The sequence below is a fragment of the Branchiostoma belcheri genome, unplaced genomic scaffold (genome assembly GCF_001625305.1).
Source record: "Branchiostoma belcheri isolate BF01 breed outbred unplaced genomic scaffold, Haploidv18h27 scaffold47, whole genome shotgun sequence".
Lineage (NCBI taxonomy): Eukaryota > Metazoa > Chordata > Leptocardii > Amphioxiformes > Branchiostomatidae > Branchiostoma > Branchiostoma belcheri.
Window position 1 is genome coordinate 743,191 of NW_017804098.1, and position 21,549 is coordinate 764,739.

The 21,549-nt window shown below is 40.1% G+C and overlaps 1 protein-coding gene across 1 annotated transcript in view; it reads left to right on the plus strand.

Moving 5' to 3' along the window:
- The window catches only part of LOC109479188 (echinoderm microtubule-associated protein-like 6), a 55,985-nt gene that overhangs the window by 20,104 nt on the left and 14,332 nt on the right, over positions 1-21,549 (plus strand). The window contains exons 7-17 of the mRNA XM_019781079.1: positions 887-1,024; positions 3,656-3,912; positions 5,492-5,704; positions 6,562-6,723; positions 7,274-7,487; positions 9,291-9,477; positions 13,389-13,494; positions 18,202-18,599; positions 18,960-19,199; positions 19,318-19,519; positions 19,743-19,835. Coding sequence (XP_019636638.1) covers positions 887-1,024; positions 3,656-3,912; positions 5,492-5,704; positions 6,562-6,723; positions 7,274-7,487; positions 9,291-9,477; positions 13,389-13,494; positions 18,202-18,599; positions 18,960-19,199; positions 19,318-19,519; positions 19,743-19,835 — 2,210 coding nt within the window. The remainder of the gene's footprint in view (positions 1-886; positions 1,025-3,655; positions 3,913-5,491; positions 5,705-6,561; positions 6,724-7,273; positions 7,488-9,290; positions 9,478-13,388; positions 13,495-18,201; positions 18,600-18,959; positions 19,200-19,317; positions 19,520-19,742; positions 19,836-21,549) is intronic.

The window sequence follows — 21,549 nt, forward strand, 5'->3', positions numbered from 1 at the left end:
CACCAGTCACATTCTTTTACCCTGGTTTTTGGCTAGACATTTCCTGCTACTAGCGGGTTGTGACTGTGGAATTTTGTAGGGGGTAGATAAGAAAGTAAAGTTATTACTTGGTTTGGTTATCCGTGTGTATTACCTATACCTAGTGGTGCATACCGGTTCACTGGACTTGGATCCGGACTTGTAAAAATGTTTAGGTTCAAGTCCAAAAAAAACTAAAAGTCAAGAACCGAGTCCGGACTTATTACCATAAAAGACCATTTCACATACCCCTTTTCTTTTTAAACCACCTAAAACCCTCCGTAGATTCCAAAATCTTTGCTGCAAAATGAAGAAAACATTGCCATCGGGCATCGTCAAGTACCAGCCTCCATTTTATGTGGCCAAAGTTTCACCCAGACAACATTGCAAGGTTGCCAACGTGCAATTTTGTACATGCCATGGGTTTAGGTCCGGACTTAAGTCCGGACCTGAACCTAAACCTCTGGACTTGAATCCGGACCTGAACCTGAAATTGGGTTTAGGTATGCATCACTACCTATACCTGATACTGCTCCATTTGGCACACGGTTTATGTTCAGCACTAAGCCCAGTTCTTAATGTCAAGAGTTATCCAAAGCTATTACCATGGTACATGTTGTGGTAAAAGATAGCTTTACATGACTTAATTGTGTATTTTTGCTGGAAGGTAATAAACTTAAGTTAGTAAAGAGTATTCAAATACTGTACATTTGAATTATTTGAATCATGGTAGTAGATACTTAACGAGACTTAACTTCTAGACTAATACAGATCTTAAATGTATTGTCATTGATCCTTGAATGTGATTAGATGTACAATGTAGATGTAACAGCTGAAAACATAAGACCTTTCTTGCTTTGTTGTGCAGGTTATGGAGCATGTCTGATAACACACTGCTTGCACGGTGCAACATGGACCAGGCCGTGAGATCCCTTGCTTTCAGTGCAGATGGCGGCCATCTTGCTGTTGGCATGAAAGATGGAGGCTTTACTGTCCTAAAAACTAGGTATCAGCAGTCTCTTATTCTGGTACCATCTGAAATGAATGAATGAGAAACAAGGATAATGAAAGGGAGGGGATTTGAAAGGTCCAAGTTAAGAGAAGGATTGAAGTGTCCTTGAACATACAGGTACAATGTATAGTGGTGGCCCTGAAGACAAAAATAGACCCTCTGGGGAGGAACTTTGTGCAATGGATCAAGGTAGAGCTAGATGAGGTGTTTGCAAGATAAAGGAGAGGAAAAGGGAGAGATGGACTTTTTTTAATGATTTTACACCTCACTGTCCTGAATAGTTAAGTGTTGTCCTGCAGTGTGTTGTGATCACTGCACCACCTGCTGTACATGTTGCGAATAATCACCTACTAAAGGTAGCCTAATAGTATCTAACGTTGCAGATTCCAAATTCAAATTCATACAAATGCATAGAGCTATTACAAATTTTCTTCGTCAATCGTAAGATATCCAGTGAAATTTATTCATAGAAATCTGATTACATTCACCAAAAAAGACAGTGTCTATTTGGTCATTGCTGGGTAATACCTTACTGGTAAGAATATTATGTAGTATCCCACTTTATGCAGGGTTGTTGTAATAGCACCATGCAGGTATGCAGGGTTGTTGTAATAGCACCATGCAGGTATGCAGGGTTGTTGTAATAGCACCATGTGGATTGACTTGGTGCGATATATGTGGCACATTATCCCCAGAATTGCAGCAGTATTGGTCCTGCTGCACTGTTATATGTCTTTGTCAGTGTGTTTATATGTGCTGTATTCATTTTCTTCAAATTTACCCCAGTTGCTCTTAGTGAAATATTTAAGCCTGATATCATTATATAGCCTAGGTCATTCTGGTAAAAGGTTGATTCTATTAAAACCTTTGTTGCATGTGGACAGAATTACTAGAAATCAAGGTGAATAGTTGATGTGTGCTATTTTGTGGTGTAAGTGGTGTTTAAAACTCCATTATCTGCAATAGTGGCACCTCTTACATAATGCACATTGCCTTGCAGATCTCTGCACATTATTGTGAGAGGCTAGTGACATTTGGCATGGTCATTGAACACCTTTGTCTGAAGACTACTTCCTCCACTCCTAATCAAATATCTCACCATTTCAACAATGCAATGACTACATTCAGAGGGATGGCTACAGTTTGGTTATGGGGCAAATATATGTATGTCTTCCTCAAAATATGGCTGCAAGACCTGTCGGTTACTAAATGTGGTAACATAGTAAGAATAGTAAGAATTGCTCAAAGTGAATTGCTCATACATCATGCGAGAACAGTTTAATTACAAATGTGTATTTTTGCCCCCATGCACCAAGAAAATGAAAGCTTTTCTCAATCTGTTATCAAATTAAAATTCTGATGAACACAAGTACAAATGTACTTGAATAGATAACTTATTGGTTATGTGCTCAGATCAGGAATATAATATTCAATGTCCTATGTCTCATGCATGTAATGACACATCCAGCAAAGAATATTTTCCTAAAGAAAAGCGTACTCTTGTAGTATAATATTGTCATTACTGGTAGTGTGCTCCTGTGCTATTCTTTTCTGCCCTCAAGAATGAAATTGTTGCCCATTTAAGTCCTTGATCCGACTGAAAACTAGCTATGGCCAAACCAAGCCTTTAAGCTGATCATTGCCTTTACCTGCACATCTACACCATTTCATTTTGGATAGAATGAGTCCATTCATTGGCAATTGGGGCAAAGGTCACTGGTCTCCTCATCAGTAGGGCATGGGGCAGAATCATTTGCATCCATCGTTGGTCCACACTGCATCACCTCCAATAGACATGGGGATTAGTTTTAAGCCAGGTTCACCTCTGTGCTTTTATGCTCAAATTACTGTGGAATGAGCTGAGGTTTTGAAGATCTTTGCTCAGTTATATTCTACTTAAAAGGCTACAACATTTGGTTGGTACCAATTACGTGTACCACTTCTTTCCAATTCTTTAGATCTCCGCATTCCAATTTTGAAATAGACATTGCTGATGCTGGCGTACAAATAAGACGATTTGCCTAAATGTGTTGCAATTGCAGATGAAGTTATAGCACTGCAGGTTCACTCCACAGGACTCATTATACATGCAGCACTAACATCAAGGCTTACGCAGTGTGACTTTTAAATAAATTCATATTTGGCTCACAGACAGCTAGTGTTACAGTGATACTGTAGCAAACCAGAAGCACATCAGCTGAATTTAGTAATTTCAAACCTGACTGCACACTTGCATCCTTCAAATTTCTGAGGCTGCTTGATTATCCTTAATGCATGTTTGACCTCATTTTTGTGACATTTATGTGATTATGGGAAATAGAACTGCCAGGTGCTTATTCCTACTCATGACATTAGTATTGGTAATCATTGTTGCTATAAGATGACAGCAGACAAAATTTTATTTTGTTTACATAATCCTTGGGAAAGTTAAATACAGTATAGCATGTCGTAGATATGTATTTTGAATAATCATGTGTCTGTTTTGCTCCCAGCTCATTATGAAACTTCATCCTAAATATACTCATATCAGTACATCAGGCACTTTAGCTTCCTTTTGATAACCTTACAATGTGAGATGTAAATTTTAGCCCTAATATTTATACTCCCATTCCACCTGTCTTACAGGGATTTCTCAGAAGTCATTCATGTAAAGGAGAGAAAAGAGGCCGTGCATGAGATCCGATACTCTCCAGATGGAAACTATCTAGCTGTCGGGTCCAACGACAACTTTGTTGACATCTATGCAGTGGGGCAACACTACAAGAAGGTGGGCCAATGTGGGAAGTCCTCCAGTTTCATCACGCACATGGACTGGTCAGAAGATAGCAAGTACTTACAGACAAATGATGGGGCTGGAGAGAGGCTGTTTTACAGAATGCCAGGTAAGACTTTTCCGTCAGTTTCTGCAAGACATTTTGATTGGAACATGAGACTGATGGGTGATGGGTTTACTTGCATACAAATGTCCCACTGCAATCTGTGGTACTTGATCTATATGTGTATTTATGTCTCTAGGACCAGGCTACTGAGTGATGGTAATATTGTTGATGCAACATACCTCTTTACCTTCAAGGAATGATGTTTATCTTTAAGATCATTTGCACAAGCATGTAAAAGCAATATACTGTTTATATTGAGCAAATTCTCCACGGAGCAAGATATTGCAAATATGAGTTGCCTTGTGTATATAAGAGTTTGATGCTAAGATGTTGCACCTGTTTTTATAGGCTCTTGGTACCTAAGAGGATTAGATGTCAGAGAAAGCATTGTGCACATGATGTCTACAATTCTGTGATAAATGTCACAATCAATGTCCAATGATAAAACGTAACACAGTAAAGTTTTATGGTGCAGAGATTGTGGTTATTTATACAGTGATAGGACTGTACTTTGGCTTTTGAGATGTAGGTACTTTTTGAGCATAAAATGGCTGAGTGATTCCCTGTTGTGGAAAAGCTTTTAATGTCTTACATGTACATGTACCAGCAACATAGCCGCAGTGGCATGGGGCCAATGGTGTGGCACTGTGCAAACTTTCTATGCCAACAAAGTGATCATAATCATTCTGTGTTTAGCATGACAAAGTCGATATCTTGTCTGCTACCTGGAAAGATCAATAACATTGTTCTCTATCATTTGTTGTCGCAACAAAATTGATTCCCAATGCTCCCTCTGGGACTCTTCATCCTCGTATATTGCTTCTGCACAAGACAAAGGTGCTTTAGGATAGGTGTGCTGTGACACTGACAAAGTGCTGGTGCATCCCAGCGTTGGCCTCCCCTATCAGACAGCCAATATTGTGGTCTGCCCTTCCTCACCTTTTTGAGAGGAAGATATGAGCACTATGCATCTTTGTCGTAAGTTCTGTGATAAGCACCGAAGTGTGGACAATCGTAAAGTCCCTGAAGTGGGCATAAGGAAGCATGCGAACGGTATCCAAATCCCATCTCAGAAGACATCAAATTTCAGGTCGTTTTCTTTCCAAATCAATACTATTTGAAGACATAAGATTTTTCCAAGCAGTGAGGCATGGCATGACTTACGTGTATGAAATTGCCAGTGTCATCAAGTGTAGCCACACATTATAGGATGGTACAGTACGTGTGATAGTTTTGTCAGGTACCAATTTATCCAGCCATGAGATGGGGCTATTACCAGTATAAAAACATTACAGTCATTACAATTTTGTATTCCCTCTGAAGGTTTTTTTAAGGTTAATAACAGAACCAATATTGTCTTCCTATCATATAAGTAATGTTAATGCTCAGAAATACCAAAGTAAGATGACCTACAGGTATCCTTTATAATCTGCTGAGAATGAATTGTACATTTCAATGTCCAAACAATATTTCTATTGTTCACTTGTATATTTTATTATTTTTAGGGTGCAACATACAAAAAGTCCTTTAAAACAATTGTACTATGCATGCTGATTTTTAACATTCCACCATGGCATTGCAGCTGGAAAGCAAGTGACCAACAGAGAAGAAATCCAGTCCATCCACTGGGCTTCCTGGACATGTGTTATTGGTCCAGAAGTAAACGGCATCTGGCCCAAATACTCCGATGTCAATGATATCAATGCCACAGATGCTAGCTTTGGGCATGAGGTAGTTGTCACTGGGGACGACTTTGGCTTGGTGAAGATGATGAGATTTCCCTGCCTTAAGAAAGGTGAGTTCGTCAGTTAATCTGATGTAGTCCATCAGCTTCATTCTAAAACAGTAATGGTTGGTGTAGATTGGGCACACTTTTTTCCACGGTTCATTCTCAGGTTGCACTGTATATGAAATATTGCAATGACATGGAAAATACCAGGCTTAAGTTAGACACTGATTATTAACAACATGAAGAACTTGTGAACCTGGGATTAACAGCAGTGTGTGCCCCCAAGGATCATCTTGACATGTAATAAAGCTAGCTTCAGATTCTAGTCTTGTCTCCTGCACAGCTTGGCCTTTCATAGATTTATACTGCATGGGATGTAACAGTTTTGAAAACTTCATGTCAGGAGTGAGTCAAAGTTTCCCACAACTCTGTATGATCGCAGCCTCTTATGCATTTCAAGAGATGACCATATAAGTGAATATTGGAAACATAAGGCCACAATTTTGTATTCAAATCATGATGTTTGTTGTCAAGGGACTGTCTACCATGCGAGTCATTTATCTTCTTCCAGTATTTATTGGATCCTGATAAAAACATGAACCAACATTTATGGTAACTCAAACCACCAGAGATTTGCATCTTGATCCAATGCTTATCTCTATATTGGAATCCAATTTCATGAACATGAGAGTGTTTATAGCAGTTTTGGCAGCAGTTGCTTTGCAATTGGCAACCTATAAGTGACCTCTTATCAGTCCTCGAAATATGTACTTACTGTATATACTGATTATACTGCAAACTATTTTTAGTAGTTAGACATTGTAAAACAGAAACTATGAAATGTACTCTTACAGCTATAACTAAACATTCTATAACATTTGGGTTTATCATGCTTTCATTTGTTCTTCTTAATATTTCCTCAGGTGCCAAGTTTAGAAAGTACACCGGTCACTCCGCCCATGTGACGAACGTGCGATTTTCCCACGACAACTCTCGAGTAGTGACAGTGGGGGGAGGGGACCACTCCATCTTCCAATGGAGGTTCATCCCAGAAGGAATGGATGGAGACATAGGTGCCAATTCAGGTAACAGTTCCAAGAAGATAAAATTCACTTGTACATCAGTACTTTTATATTACTGTTTGTCTTAATTGTCTTTCATTTGAGAAAGAGATGAGAGCACAGAGGAAGAAGAAGAAGAATAGTGCATGTATCTGTATTTTGTGTAGCCTGCCTCTATGCTAAGGGCTGCAATGGATTTACTTTTTATGTCCATCTAATATGGGCCCTATCTTGGCTGTCTTCCTGCAGTAGAATTGATTGTAAACTACTGACATGTAATTGCCTCCTTCATATGCAGAGCTGCAATCACAGTCTGTAGAGCAGGGGTGATTTATTATTCCACTCAGCATTCTGTTTGTACTGTGTACTAGAATTGTATGCTTTATCAGGGAGCAATTCACCCGGGAGCTGTATGAGGGAACTTACATTTCACCACCTAGACATATTCAGCATTTTTCAAAACTTTAAATCAGTCTCATCGTGTATTGGTTAGATGAAAGTAGGAAGGGCACATGATGTGTACTTGGAAGAATACATTTACATGTAGTATACAAATGTATGTCCATGATTCCAGGCTATGCAGATTCTAACAGCGAGGAGAGTGACTCGGATCTGTCCGACGTGGATGAGCTGGACACAGACATCGAGCAGGAGAACCAGATCAGCTATGATCGAGCTGTCTACAAGGAGGACCTCCCTCAGCTCAAGAAAAACATCAAGAGAGACAAGACAGGACAGAAGAGGAACAAGGCTCCAGAAGAAGGCATTAAGTTAGAATTTGTACATGGGTAAGTGCTTGTGTATTACATACAGGTTTTTGCCACTATGTTTAACCATTAGCTTACATTTAGTCATTCAGAAATAATGATAGGCACAAAATGATGTTTCAAAATGGTATTTCCGATCTGTTCCTATCAGATGCAAACATGTTCATGGTATCCCAGTAATCAACACTTACTGTACTTCTGATACATATTGTGTACTGTGACCATTTGAAACTGCTGTCTTTCAGTCAAATATGTAATAACACATATAAGAAGATCTCACTTTTATGATGCCTTCCCTAGATACCACAGAATGTTGGCATATTTATTGGTTTTATACTGGCGTCCTTTTATTCCCCCTGAAACTGAACACCGACTCATGGTAGCAGAATTCCCTGTGGTTTTGTCCAAGGTGCTGAAAAGGTAGCTTCTGAGCAGCCACTGCCTAGAATGTTCTTGTGGCCCCCACAATGCAGTCTTCATCAAAGCCAGATCTTGGCGTTCTTATTCCATTCATAATTAACTATAGATGCCAGCATCCTCTAGATTATTTAAGTAAAACCCAGCAGGAACTGCCCTGGTCAACATCAGGATGAATCCCTTAGTTGGGTGGGTTTCTATTGTGACAAAAACATTCCCTTTGAAGTTGTTGTTGAAAAGGGCCCCTATAATCCCACAGCCAAGTTATGGAACATTGACAGGTATGATCAATGCAGTCCCTGTTGAGTTAATTGGTAATGGCCATCACAACAGGGAGCCATATTGAACTATTCCCTGCTGTGTAAAAACATATACAGTGCGCCGTAATCATGTTTCCTCTTTATGAAGAAGCCAGACATGGTTTACTATCTGTCATTTTCCAGTCTTTGTTGTAGCTCCATTTCTCTGTTAAGGTGAAACATGGTAGGATTCCATCCCAAATACATGGGATTAAGTGTTGTTCTCCCAGAGCCCCAGCACTTTTCTACATTGTCTTTTATTCAGGCCTTTTAAAATGTTTTATGGGACAAACGTAGAACAACGTAAATCTGTGCCCAGACGTAATGATGCCTTGTGAAATTTATCAACCTATAAATGTGAAGGAATTTGATTATATTTTGACAAGACTATCATTTATCACCCTTGAAACTGTGCATTATTGCCCTATTTGGCCAACCATGTGAAGTCTATTCAATATACGTCTTTGCCATCTTTCAGCTTGTTTTTTCTGGACACAAAAAACCAACAGCCCAAGATGCAATTTTGCTTGGAGAAACAAAAATCACACATATTGAAAAAAAACCTTTGTTATGAATTATTAGCTAGATATAGTTTTGTCCAAATGTGGTATGTAAAAGCCTTGAGAATGTATTCTTTCATTTTTCCTTGAAGATAGAAAAGCCTACAGCCCTTTGACATCCACCTCTTATGGTGTACCATACCTTTGAAAGTGCATTACTGACATTTCCTTTCAGTAACTGAACTGGTAGGCCATTACTCAGGTCCTATAGTCAGAACTGCATGGATGGTTTTGAACTGTATCCATTCATTCCTCCATACTTTTTTTGAAACCAAGGATACTTCCGGAAGCCATGAGAAATGGGAAACCCTGCAGTTCTGACATGAAAGACGAGCTGTGGCCAATGGGTACAGAACCTTTAGAACTTCCCATTTATGGAGGTCAGCTCAATTACACATACAGATCAGATGATAGGATGTGATATATCCAACCCTAATGCTGGGGAAATTGAACTGCTTGGTTCCCATCCCATGTGTCCACAGAGATATAGGGCTGTTTTATCAGTGTAAACTCCAGGTCGTTAAATGTGTTGTTACATGTCACTTCAGGTACCGTGGTTACGACTGCCGTAACAACCTGTTCTACACCCAGACCGGGGAGGTGGTGTACCATGTGGCAGCTGTAGGGATTGTGTACAACAGGGATAACCACTCACAGAAGTTCTACCTGGAACATACAGATGACATACTGTGTCTCTGCATACATCCCCTGAAGGACTTTGTCGCAACAGGACAGGTAATGCAATACTGTATAGAATTGTGGATTTCACACAAATATTGTTGTAGACTGAACGTACAGAGGATTCCGCATATTTGTATAGCCCATTTGTCAGCGCATTTTATACAGTTACCCGGCCTATACGATAGGCCGGAATAGCACTAAAGGCGGGCCGAAGGGGAGGGGAGGGGGGTATAGCAACGAGCATAATTTACACTAAGACAAACAACGCACTCACGATCTCGTATGCCCCAACTTTATTCGTAAAAATGTATTCATGTTACAGTACAAATATTAAAAATCTGAACTGTCTTTTTTTAATCTTTCAAATACAACGAGAGTTCTTAAAAATTGATCTTCAACGTTACAGCCGATACACTAGTAAAGATCTTGCAGCCAACAACAACAACAAGCCATCCATGCTCGTGTTCGCCGGCTCCACTCAACATGAACATAATTTACATGATAAACTCGATGTACGAATTCATATTTGTGACTTTACAATAAAGATTTTTGATCGATGGATAAGTTAGAATTCCTTGCAAAGGGTTTACTAAAAATGGCTACGTAACAAACAGTTACGCTGAAACATAAACAAGGAGTACATCGACCGGCAAAAATCCTTCAGAAACTGTCTGTAACGTTCTGAATCAGTACCGTAACGATAAAAAATCGAACAAGTAAACCTGTCGCTTGATAGGTCACAACTCCTTGGCTTAAAAAATCGACAAACTAAAGAAATTTCTGAAGTCGGCGGACGTCTCAAAACAAGAACAAAATTTCACAACATGGCGCCGCGCGGTGTGGGTCACGCTATCCCGTCAGACACTGCGTTCGGGTCAGCGGCGGTTCATTCACGATGCGTAAAATAAATTCTCAAGCGGAAATAAAGTGATTTAATTCCATCCAGTGAATAAATTAACATTATGGGAACACGCAGGACCTCGGCAAAACTTTTCAGAACAAAATTCAGGCCGGGTCCTTGACAATCATAGGCCGTTTTGCGGTACCGCCGACCGCCGGTACCGCCCGCGTTCGGGGCGGGGCATATCTCTATGTAGTGCCGACTACCACCGGGGCCGCTCGCGCGCCGGCAGACGCACTAAAGTTTATAAGAAAACGTCATTCTTTGTGGCCCTAAACACTCATTTTTAAAATTTTTTGGTGGTCCTGTGTCTTTATACAGGCACTTAACTGTCCATTTGGCCATCCTTGCTAACATTTAATGTGTAGACCCGTGTCATTATACGATCTAGTCGGACCAAATTCTATACGATACGCCGGAATATACGATAATGCGTTATACAATTATGCATTGTTTTTACAATGGTGTGAATGGTAAATGGTTTGGTGTTTTAGAATTCTATACAATTACCCGAATTATACGAATAAAAGGTATACAAATAAGTGGAATCCCCTGTATTAACAACTAACCTGCAACTGGCTGCAAGTGTTGCCAATAATGTTCCCTCAGTCCCAGGCATTAGACACATGGGGTCAAACCAAGTCCCTCTCATACCTCTGTGTTATTATATTCACCTGAATCCAGGCCATTAGGTACCCTTACTGGATAATGAGGCTGTCTTCGTGGTGTAGACAGTTTGGGCATGATTTTTCATAATTCCTGTAGTGATTTACCAAACTGTGCAACATGCTGGTCTATCATTGCCAGTATAAGGGTAATGAAAGTCAAGAACCTTTATCTTAGCCACTTCGTTGTTGGCTTCCATTCAAGTTGGTGATTGCAGCTGCTAAGTGTAAATAGTATTGCTGCCTTAGGTCACCAAGGTGGCAGGTATATGGACATGATGAGTGATGAGGCTATTGCTGCATCCCATTCCAAAACCCTGTAGGTACCAGCCATCTGTTAGTATTTTGATTTTAAACAGGCTGAGTATGGAGGCTGAACACTCCATATTGGAAAATACCTGGTAGGGCCAGAGATTAGCTTGTTTAAGAGGCAAGTTGCTATCAGTGAGTACATTGTACATCTCTGCTATCTGGAAACGACTTCTCTCTGTCTCCTAACACAATTGCTTCATATGGCAGTCACGTCACTAGGAAGTCAATTTTGTAGCACGATAATCATGTTGCTCTGGATGCTGCACTGTTAATGATAGTTAACTACCCTCATGTGGAATTAGTTAGTCCAGTATTCACAAGCAAGACCACCTGTGTAACATACAAGTTCCAAATTGACTTGTTCCTCAGAAGACTCCTTTCACAGGAAAACTGTTCAGTGCTTTTAAGCTTGCCTTGTAATTTGGATCAACACAAGTTGTCTGGAACCAAATTGCATTAACTAAACTGTGGCTACTTCCAAGGCCAGCATTAATCAAATTGATACAGTATCGTACAAACAAGAACTGTATTGACAGCTAGCAGCTGTGCAGTTGAGTGCTGAAAATGTTACAGAGGAGATGGCCATGACATCACACCCTTCTGACTGATCAAAATGGTGGTTTTATGGTGACAGTGGCTTTTATCAGATTTTGTATATTCAAATCAGATTACTTCTTTATTTTTTCTGCCTCGTATTAGTTTTATGCCTTTTTTTTATGGATCACACTGGTTGTGATTGTGTCCTCTTGGCTGCATGTATGGTGGTATCTCCTACGTTTGTGTACTATTAAAAAGTGAACTTCTTTTTGGCAAATTGACTAATCTTACCTCTTTTGAATTCTGTACAGCAAGCTTCATGTAGCACTTCCCCCAGAGTTTACCACAGGGCATCGTCTTTACGACCCTGTCTAAGCCATTATTTCTCCTAACAGACCGATACATCTACTTACACTCATATTTATGGCCAAGAAGCCCAGATAAACCACTTGCTGACGACGTAAACATTAAAAGCACTCAGGGAAGCATTATGTTCCAATATCCCTATTGACTACTGGGAGGACGGTCTTGTTCAATGTTACGGCTTGTGGTGTAGTTTTTTTTGGGGGGGTGCTAAAATTAGCTATTCTTTTGGACAATATGACAGTAATTTGAAACTTAGGGTCAATTATAGATTGAGAGAAGACTTAGATATTAAGTAATTTTCTGCCTTAGTTTCTTGAGTTAACAGAAGGTACAGATTTGTGGTACATGTAGTTATTTATCACAGTGACTGCAGATCTCCTTGTTGTATCCTACGGGTATAGAATGATCATTCTGAATGTCATGCTCTTGCCTTCAACAACAAATATCTCATTGGGAAGGTATTGGTACTTGACTTTGAATGTGGATTCCCCTTGTATAGCCTGGTGTTTAGGAAAAGTATAATACAGTTTAAACATTCAGTATGCATGTAGCTTCCTCAACAACAGTCTACAGTACTATAATGATAATCTAGACCTATGCTAGCTGCAAGATAGTCATGTAATCATCACGCCTGATTGGCTGACTGGGAATCAGAGAGGATGACCTTGGATTAACTGGGACCATCTGCTATCCTTGTAATTGGTAATCATTCAATCAGGGAATAACTCAGGAGAGGGAGGAACATGCATCTTCATTAAATTCAATGTGCTCTGCAGTATTATCTTTCGACTGCAGTATTATCTTTCGAGTGTGATAACCTGCTCGCTATCATTAAGCCTGGAAAAGAAATAAGCTTGCATTACATTCTTAATAATAATGTTGTGTTACTAAGTAAACCTAAAACACTACCATTTAGGAATGACTATTAACTTGTAGTTATATATAATGAATTGTACATTGAAAATTTCCTGTAGAGATTTCAATGCAACAGTCTATCACAAACTAGAATATTACTGAATAAGATTTCAGATGACCTGTGTTGTGACATGTTGAGTTTTTGAACACTTGTCTTCTGCACTCACAGATACTCCAATATTTGCTGTTACGTCTCCCAGCACTGTACGTGCAGCTTTTAAATTGAATGAGATTGGCCAGCATTTGATAAGACTTCTTCCTGTTGACAGGTTGGCAGAGACCCAGCTATCCATGTCTGGGACACAGAGACAATGAAGCCGTTATCTGTACTCCGGGGAGGCCATCAGAGGGGGATCTGTGCTGTAGACTTCTCTGGTGAGTAGTCTGCCAATAAAATAAAAAAGACTTACAGTGCACCACACAAGTCACAGAGGGCTCACTTGGTTTGGAGATGTTGCCAGAGGGTACATGATGGATGGCATACATTTACTTAGTGTCATACATTTGTACTTATATATGTTGAGTTCACAAGCACTCAGTGAAATGGGGATGGGAAGGGTTGAGAGTTCTAGCCTTGTGTTTTTAAAATCGATGCTACATGAATCTTCAATTCCATTCAAGTCATTTCATCTTTTTTAGGTTCACAGGTCGATAGACACTGAAAAAAAAAAACGGTAGCATTAACAATCACAAGAGAAATTAACATTAAGAGCATGTGTAGTAACCTGTTTATGTTCCACAGCTAGGTGCTTCTGTTAAGAAGACATTCCTACCTATGTGGGTGATAAACTCTTTGTCTACTTCCTTTCAATATTTGTCTCATCTAACATTCCATAAGTATTCATTGAATCTTCCATGCATGCTGATCGCTAGACTGTTGTAATGTGCTCTGATATTTTGTGACACCAAAAATGTAAAATTCCTTTGCCTTTGCACTTCCCAGACGGTTTCCCCTCTGCAATAACCTGGTCCCATAGCTAATTTCCCTTGAGGAAGAGCGGGATCTCTTTTAAGTTAGGCTCTAAACTGAGCAAAATGAAAGTGCTGTTAGTCCTATTGATTTTGAGAGGACCAGGCCCTGTACTGATTCAGAAGTAAATGGCAATAAAGTTTTAATGAAGGAACATGAAAGATATTTCTTACAATGTTCACTCACTCACTCACTCACACAGACATGCACACACTGACACATACATACACATGCATACATTCACACACACACACACACACACACACACACACACACACACACACACACACACACACACACACACAGACATACACACATATAAAGTGACAAATGTGTTGAGCAGACTGACAGTCTGACTGTCTCATACATAACGTGTACATGTGAAAACTTGCATATCGGTGCACGTATGTTAGATAATTGGTTTTGGCATGTGACTTACTGTGATAGTACAAGAATGTTGCTGAGCAAGCATTATTTATGATGTATTTTCCAATGTAGAACATCTGCATGATTGCCCTAGATTATTCACTTAGCGCATATCAGCAGTCATCCAGATAGAATTTTTGACGCCTCTGGTTTGCACTTTGTAATTCTCCTGGTTGGTTATCCCCATCAATAAATCAATCAGAAGCCACATAGGGCATTGGAGAAATGGTTAAGGACCTCTAACAGCTCCTAGTCAAACTTGAGCAAGTGGTCAATATTTCATAAGGGGCCAAGCAATGTAAATTGCCTGAAGCCTAACTTTGCCAAATCAATTTTGGAAAAGATTCATTGTGTGCCTTATTATTAGTCTAACCTGTACATGTACATGTAAGTGTGGTTTGGTTGAATTTTGTTGAAGACAACTTAAACATGAAACACACCCTAAATTTGTAGTAGACAATTTGATGTGTGATGTGAAAAATGTTAAACATTCCACAACTCAGCATAAATGTGGACTGCAAAATTCAATTTCATCATATTCAATACCCTTGAAAGCTGATGTCTTAGAACATACTGGTCTGTAGTGTGGTGCTAGAAAGAGAATACATACTATGTAAATTTACTAGTTTCTGCCAACACTTGAATAATGCTTATTTGCCTTATATCTTTCTGCAGGGGATGGGAAGAAACTTGCAAGTGTAGGACTGGATGATAATCACAGTATTGTGATGTGGGACTGGAAGAAAGGCGAGAGGCTGGCCACCACACGGGGCCACAAGGACAAGATCTTTGTTTTGAAGTGCAATCCACATAACACTGACCACTTAGTTACTGTTGGAATCAGACACATCAAGTTCTGGACACAGGCTGGGGGTGGATTCACCTCCAAGAGAGGCACCTTTGGANTTTAAATTGAATGAGATTGGCCAGCATTTGATAAGACTTCTTCCTGTTGACAGGTTGGCAGAGACCCAGCTATCCATGTCTGGGACACAGAGACAATGAAGCCGTTATCTGTACTCCGGGGAGGCCATCAGAGGGGGATCTGTGCTGTAGACTTCTCTGGTGAGTAGTCTGCCAATAAATAAAAAAGACTTACAGTGCACCACACAAGTCACAGAGGGCTCACTTGGTTTGAAGATGTTGCCAGAGGGTACATGATGGATGGCATACATTTACTTAGTGTCATACATTTGTACTTATATATGTTGAGTTCACAAGCACTCAGTGAAATGGGGATGGGAAGGGTTGAGAGTTCTAGCCTTGTGTTTTTAAAATCGATGCTACATGAATCTTCAATTCCATTCATGTCGATTCATCCTTTTTAGGTTCACAGGTTGATATCTGTATTCTGTATCTGTATCTGTATAGCCGGTATAACCGCCTTTCGGCGTAACACACCAGCTTCGCAGGCACGCGGCGCGGCGGCAGCTGGCTATATTACACCGATCGACTTGTTACACCTAACCCTTGAACTTCTAGCTCTAGACATTGTTTAAAGCTATCTATTGACAATGCCCCTACTGTACTTGGTGACAGTGAGTTCCACTCTGCGATAGTTCTAGGAAAGAATGAATTCTTGAACACCTGATAGACACTGAAAAAGAAACGGTAGCATTAACAATCACAAGAGAAATAAACATTAAGAGCATGTGTAGTAACCTGTTTATGTTCCACAGCTAGGTGCTTCTGTTAAGACATTCCTACCTATGTGGGTGATAAACTTAGCCTGGGTACCATCCCCAGTAGTATATTCGCAAACTCTATAACTGGGTCTGGACTTGCACACATATAAAACGATTGGTCATGACGTCACGTAATGAGCTAGCCCGAGCAGCGGGGCTTCATTTGATTGGCTGAGCCTCCGAGGCGACGGCCAATGGCGCGCCTGCATTATTCAAGTGATGTTTGTTGTTTTGTAAACACAGATCTTCGCGCGAGTATTCCTTTTCTCGGTGCGTTCTTTTTTTACCGGTAGGACGCCCAAAACATCACGAACAAAATTATTCAATGCATCTTTTTGCTCATTTTTGAGCTACGATATTCCGTCCAAATCGTCCAAAACGGACGTGATTGCGAGGTCAACATCAACCTCCGTGAGCTGAGCGGCTTGTGCGTTAGCCATGTTGATGATTTATCACAGAAAGACTGACTACGGCTATATCATGTGCGCTTTAGCGTTCGGTTCGCCGTCGGACATGTTGATGATAAGGCGTTCGGACGTTCGAACGGACGCTAACGTCGCCGTTCGGACATCCGAACAGCCCTTACCTAATATGTACACACCCAAAAAAGGGCTTAGACGAGTAGGACCAATCAGCGCGCTCGTTCAAAATCTGAACGAATATTTAGACTCCAGACGCTACATATGTGTGCAAGTCCAGACCCAGTTATAGAATTTGCGAATATACTACTGGGGATGGTACCCAGACTATGATAAACTCTTTGTCTACTTCCTTTCAATATTTGTCTCATCTAACATTCCATAAGTATTCATTGAATCGTCCATGCATGCTGATCGCTAGACTGTTGTAATGTGCTCTGATATTTTGTGACACCAAAAATGTAAAATTCCTTTGCCTTTGCACTTCCCAGATGGTTTCCCCTCTGCAATAACCTGGTCCCATAGCTAATTTCCCTTGAGGAAGAGCGGGATCTCTTTTAAGTTAGGTTCTAAACTGAGCGAAATGAAAGTGCTGTTAGTCCTATTGATTTTGAGAGGACCAGGCCCTGTACTGATTCAGAAGTAAATGGCAATAAACTTTTAATGTAGGAACATGAAAGATATTTCTTACAATGTTCACTCACTCACTCACTCACTCACTCACTCACACACACACACACACACTGACACATACATACATACACACACACACACATAGACACACATATAAAGTGACAAATGTGTTGAGCAGTCTGACAGTCTGACTGTCTCTTACATAACGTGTACATGTGAAAACTTGCATATCGGTGCACTTTTGTTAGATAATTGGTTTTGGCATGTGACTTACTGTGATAATACAAGAATGTTGCTGAGCAAGCATTATTTATGATGTATTTTCCAATGTAGAACATCTGCATGATTGCCCTAGATTATTCACTTAGCGTGTATCAGCACTCATCCAGATAGAATTTTTGACGCCTCTGGTTTGCTCTTTGTAATTCTCCTGGTTGGTTATCCCCATCAATAAATCAATCAGAAGCCACATAGGGCATTGGAGAAATGGTTAAGGACCTCTAACAGCTCCTAGTCAAACTTGAGCAAGTGGTCAATATTTCATAAGGGGCCAAGCAATGTAAATTGCCTGAAGCCTAACTTTGCCAAATCAATTTTGGAAAAGATTCATTGTGTCCCTTATTATTAGTCTAACCTGTACATGTAACACTTACATGTAAGTGTGGATTGGTTGAATTTTGTTGAAGACAACTACAACATGAAACACACCCTAAATTTGTAGTAGATAATTTGATGTGTGATGTGAAAAATGTTAACCATTCCACAACTCAGCATAAATGTGGACTGCAAAATTCAATTTCATCATATTCAATACCCTTGAAAGCTGATGTCTTAGAACATACTGGTCTGTAGTGTGGTGCTAGAAAGAGAATACATATTATGTTTAACTTAATTTACTAGTTTCTGCTAACACTTGAATAATGCTTATTTGCCTTATATCTTTCTGCAGGAGATGGGAAGAAACTTGCAAGTGTAGGACTGGATGACAATCACAGTATTGTGATGTGGGACTGGAAGAAAGGCGAGAGGCTGGCCACCACACGGGGCCACAAGGACAAGATCTTTGTTTTGAAGTGCAATCCACATAACACTGACCACTTAGTTACTGTTGGAATCAGACACATCAAGTTCTGGACACAGGCAGGGGGTGGATTCACCTCCAAGAGAGGCACCTTTGGAAACATAGGGAAGCTGGACACGATGATGTGTGTAGCATATGGAAAGACAGAGGATTCCGTGTTTTCTGGAGGAGCCAATGGAATGGTATACATGTGGCAAGGAACAAATCTTTTGAAGACAGTCAAGGCTCATGATGGTCCAGTATTTGCCATGCATGCATTGGACAAGGTATATGTACATGTAATTTCCTGTATATAACAATGTACTTGTGGTAGTTAAAGAATGTGTATTTATATGTCCCATAATACCATAGATCAATACAAGTGCAAATAAAGAACTAGAGAATTCATCTAGCTAGTGGGAGTGTTTGTATTGCTCACTGCCATGAAAAGACCTGTTGATTTCAATGGCATATTGAAATGATTTAGGTTGTACACTTTTGTTTCAATCCCATTCCAAATCTGCAATTGGAATTGCAGTGCTCTCTGTGCAGATATGCCTTTGCCTTGATTGCATCGTTGTTGTTTTAATACTACAAATGTCTAGTTTTCAAATCCAGTTTTGTGACCTTTTAAATCCTGGTTGCAGGGCTTTGTTACTGGAGGGAAGGATGGAGTGGTAGGATTGTGGGATGACCAGTTTGAAAGATGTCTGAAAACCTATGCCATCAAGAGAGGTGCCCTGGCCCCCGGGTCCCGGGGAGTTCTGCTGGAGGACTGTCCATCAATCCGGGCCATCACACTGGGACACGGCCATATCCTGGTGGGAACCAAGAATGGGGAGATTCTGGAGGTAGACAAGAGTGGACCAATGAACATCCTTGTGCAGGTGAGTCCTCCTTGTACCATACTTAAAATGATTGAACCCAGGTACAGTATGTTATTGATGAGTTTCAGTGGTTATCCAGGTACTTAAATCACTGAGATTTTGTGTTCTGTGCACACAGGGTCACATGGAGAATGAGGTATGGGGCCTGGCCTGCCATCCAAGCAAGGACCATTGTGTGACCATCAGTGATGACAAGACACTGCGAGTTTGGGACCTGTCCCCAGAACACCGCATGTTGAATGTCAGGAGGTTACGCAAAGGGGGACGGTGTTGCTGTTACTCTCCAGATGGCAAGGCCATAGCAGTAGGTCTTAGTGATGGTGAGTTCTTGCACATACTGACCAGAAAATTCTGTCATGGTATTCTTTAGCAATTCTGGAATAGACTAGCCTCACCAATGGACAGTCAAAGGCAGAAGGAGTAATATTCAGTTAGGATTTGACCCTACATTCTACTTATTTATGAAATTATGTGTGCAAGAAAATTCCTTTTCATAAAACGAAATAACTTCACATTTCCCTCTTCTCCGCTCTGCTCTTTCAGGGAGTTTCCTGGTAGTCAATGCTGACACACTAGAAGACATGGTCACCTTCCATCATAGGAAAGAGAACATTTCTGACATCAGGTTTTCTCCAGGTAAGTAAATATTTGATAAAAATAGCCTGTTATTAGCAGCAAAATTCAGCATCTGCCATGAATTTGTAGATAGTTCATGCTGCAATATCTCTAATCATATTGGTGGCATGGCTATTGCTATTACTAAGACATGCACAGCTATGGTACATGTGTGATGGTCATGGTTTATTTCATTTGAAAAAGCTGAGACAGGGAGAGATTGTTTTGTTCGTTTTGAGTAAAATTTGTTTGATAGCTAAACATCAGAATAATTGAGTGCAGCTTTTGATATTTAGCCAGGAATAAAGGATTATTGAATATTTCTATTTTAGCAAATATGAAGTATTTGATAATGGCTGGTGTAGGAAAACATACAACATATATTTGATATCCACATCCCACTACAGACCCACTTCTATCTCAGGGTTTACAGTGACATGCTTCAGCTTGATGCCACTCCATGCCTCCAGCATGCTCCAGCATGCACCAGCATCTTGGGCAGTTGAGCAAAACTGTTTGTTGCTTGAAAGCTAAATTCTTTGTATCAGCATCTTTCCTGCACTTCTTTTATAGAAAGAAATACCAATGTACAGTTGTTTTGGCTAGACATTGAAAGAAGATAAGTCCCATTCCATTATTTTTTATGACCACCTGTGGGCTTTAATAAAACATTGTCTCCTTCCTTGCTGTAATACTGGCAATGCATATCCCTCAAAGGCTACTTTCCTCTGCATATCTGGAAAGTAACTTGGTGTACTGTGCACTGGTAAATGTCCCTGTTCCCAGCTGCAGCTTGCCCTGAGCCTGCAGACCTACACGTACATGGGAGAGCCCCAGGCTGCAGGGAGACTAATGCCAAAAGTACTGCTAAGTAAACTAAAGCACAGGGTTCTAGCCAAGTACATGTGGTCTGGCCACTTTTGAAGGATATTTTCCCTTCTTGAAGAACTCTCTTTGATATTTTTTTAGCTTTATCTTTTTCAACTTTTTTTTTCCAAATGATGTGCCATGCACACAACTTTTACTGGTAGCCATTTCTTTATTCCTTTTTTCAACCAAATTGCTCTAGCCCTTTTTGGCTAGAGCCCTGAAGACATTGTTACTGCATGATCCTGTCAGTGAGTCCATGATGGTTCACATGTGAGTGAAAATTGTGGAGTGTTCATCCACATAGCTGTCAAAAATGCACTTCCCAGCCCATACTACATCATCTTAGTCTTAGCAGCTTGTCTTTTTATTTAAACCCAGTAGTAAGTAGTAGTGCAATTTGAGTTATGTCCTTGGTACTGATATTTTTGTCAGTGTTTTGGAGTGCATTTTCTCACTGTTCCTCTGAATTCCATTGCTGACACAAATGTGAATTGTGACTGTGAGTAACCTGTATGATTGTTGTGTTGTGGTGGCACTATTTATATTTCAATGTGCACCACAGCACACTGTTTCTTGATTTATTTACAGCTATATGACCTCATTTGCAACTGTTTTGCTGAAACTGTTTTACTTTCTAATGAGATATCTTTCACCTTGTTCCAGAGCATTTTTTGTGGATACCCAATGTAAATTGATTAAAATGTCTGCGAACAAGACACGATACTATGGCACACACTATTACAAGCCAAGTAAAGTAGAACATGTTGTCTTGTATAAATCACAAGATTAAGTGGATAAACCAACTTTCTTACTTCCTTTAGATTCTATGATCATATCTAAGAATCTTTGTAGCTGTTTGGTATTC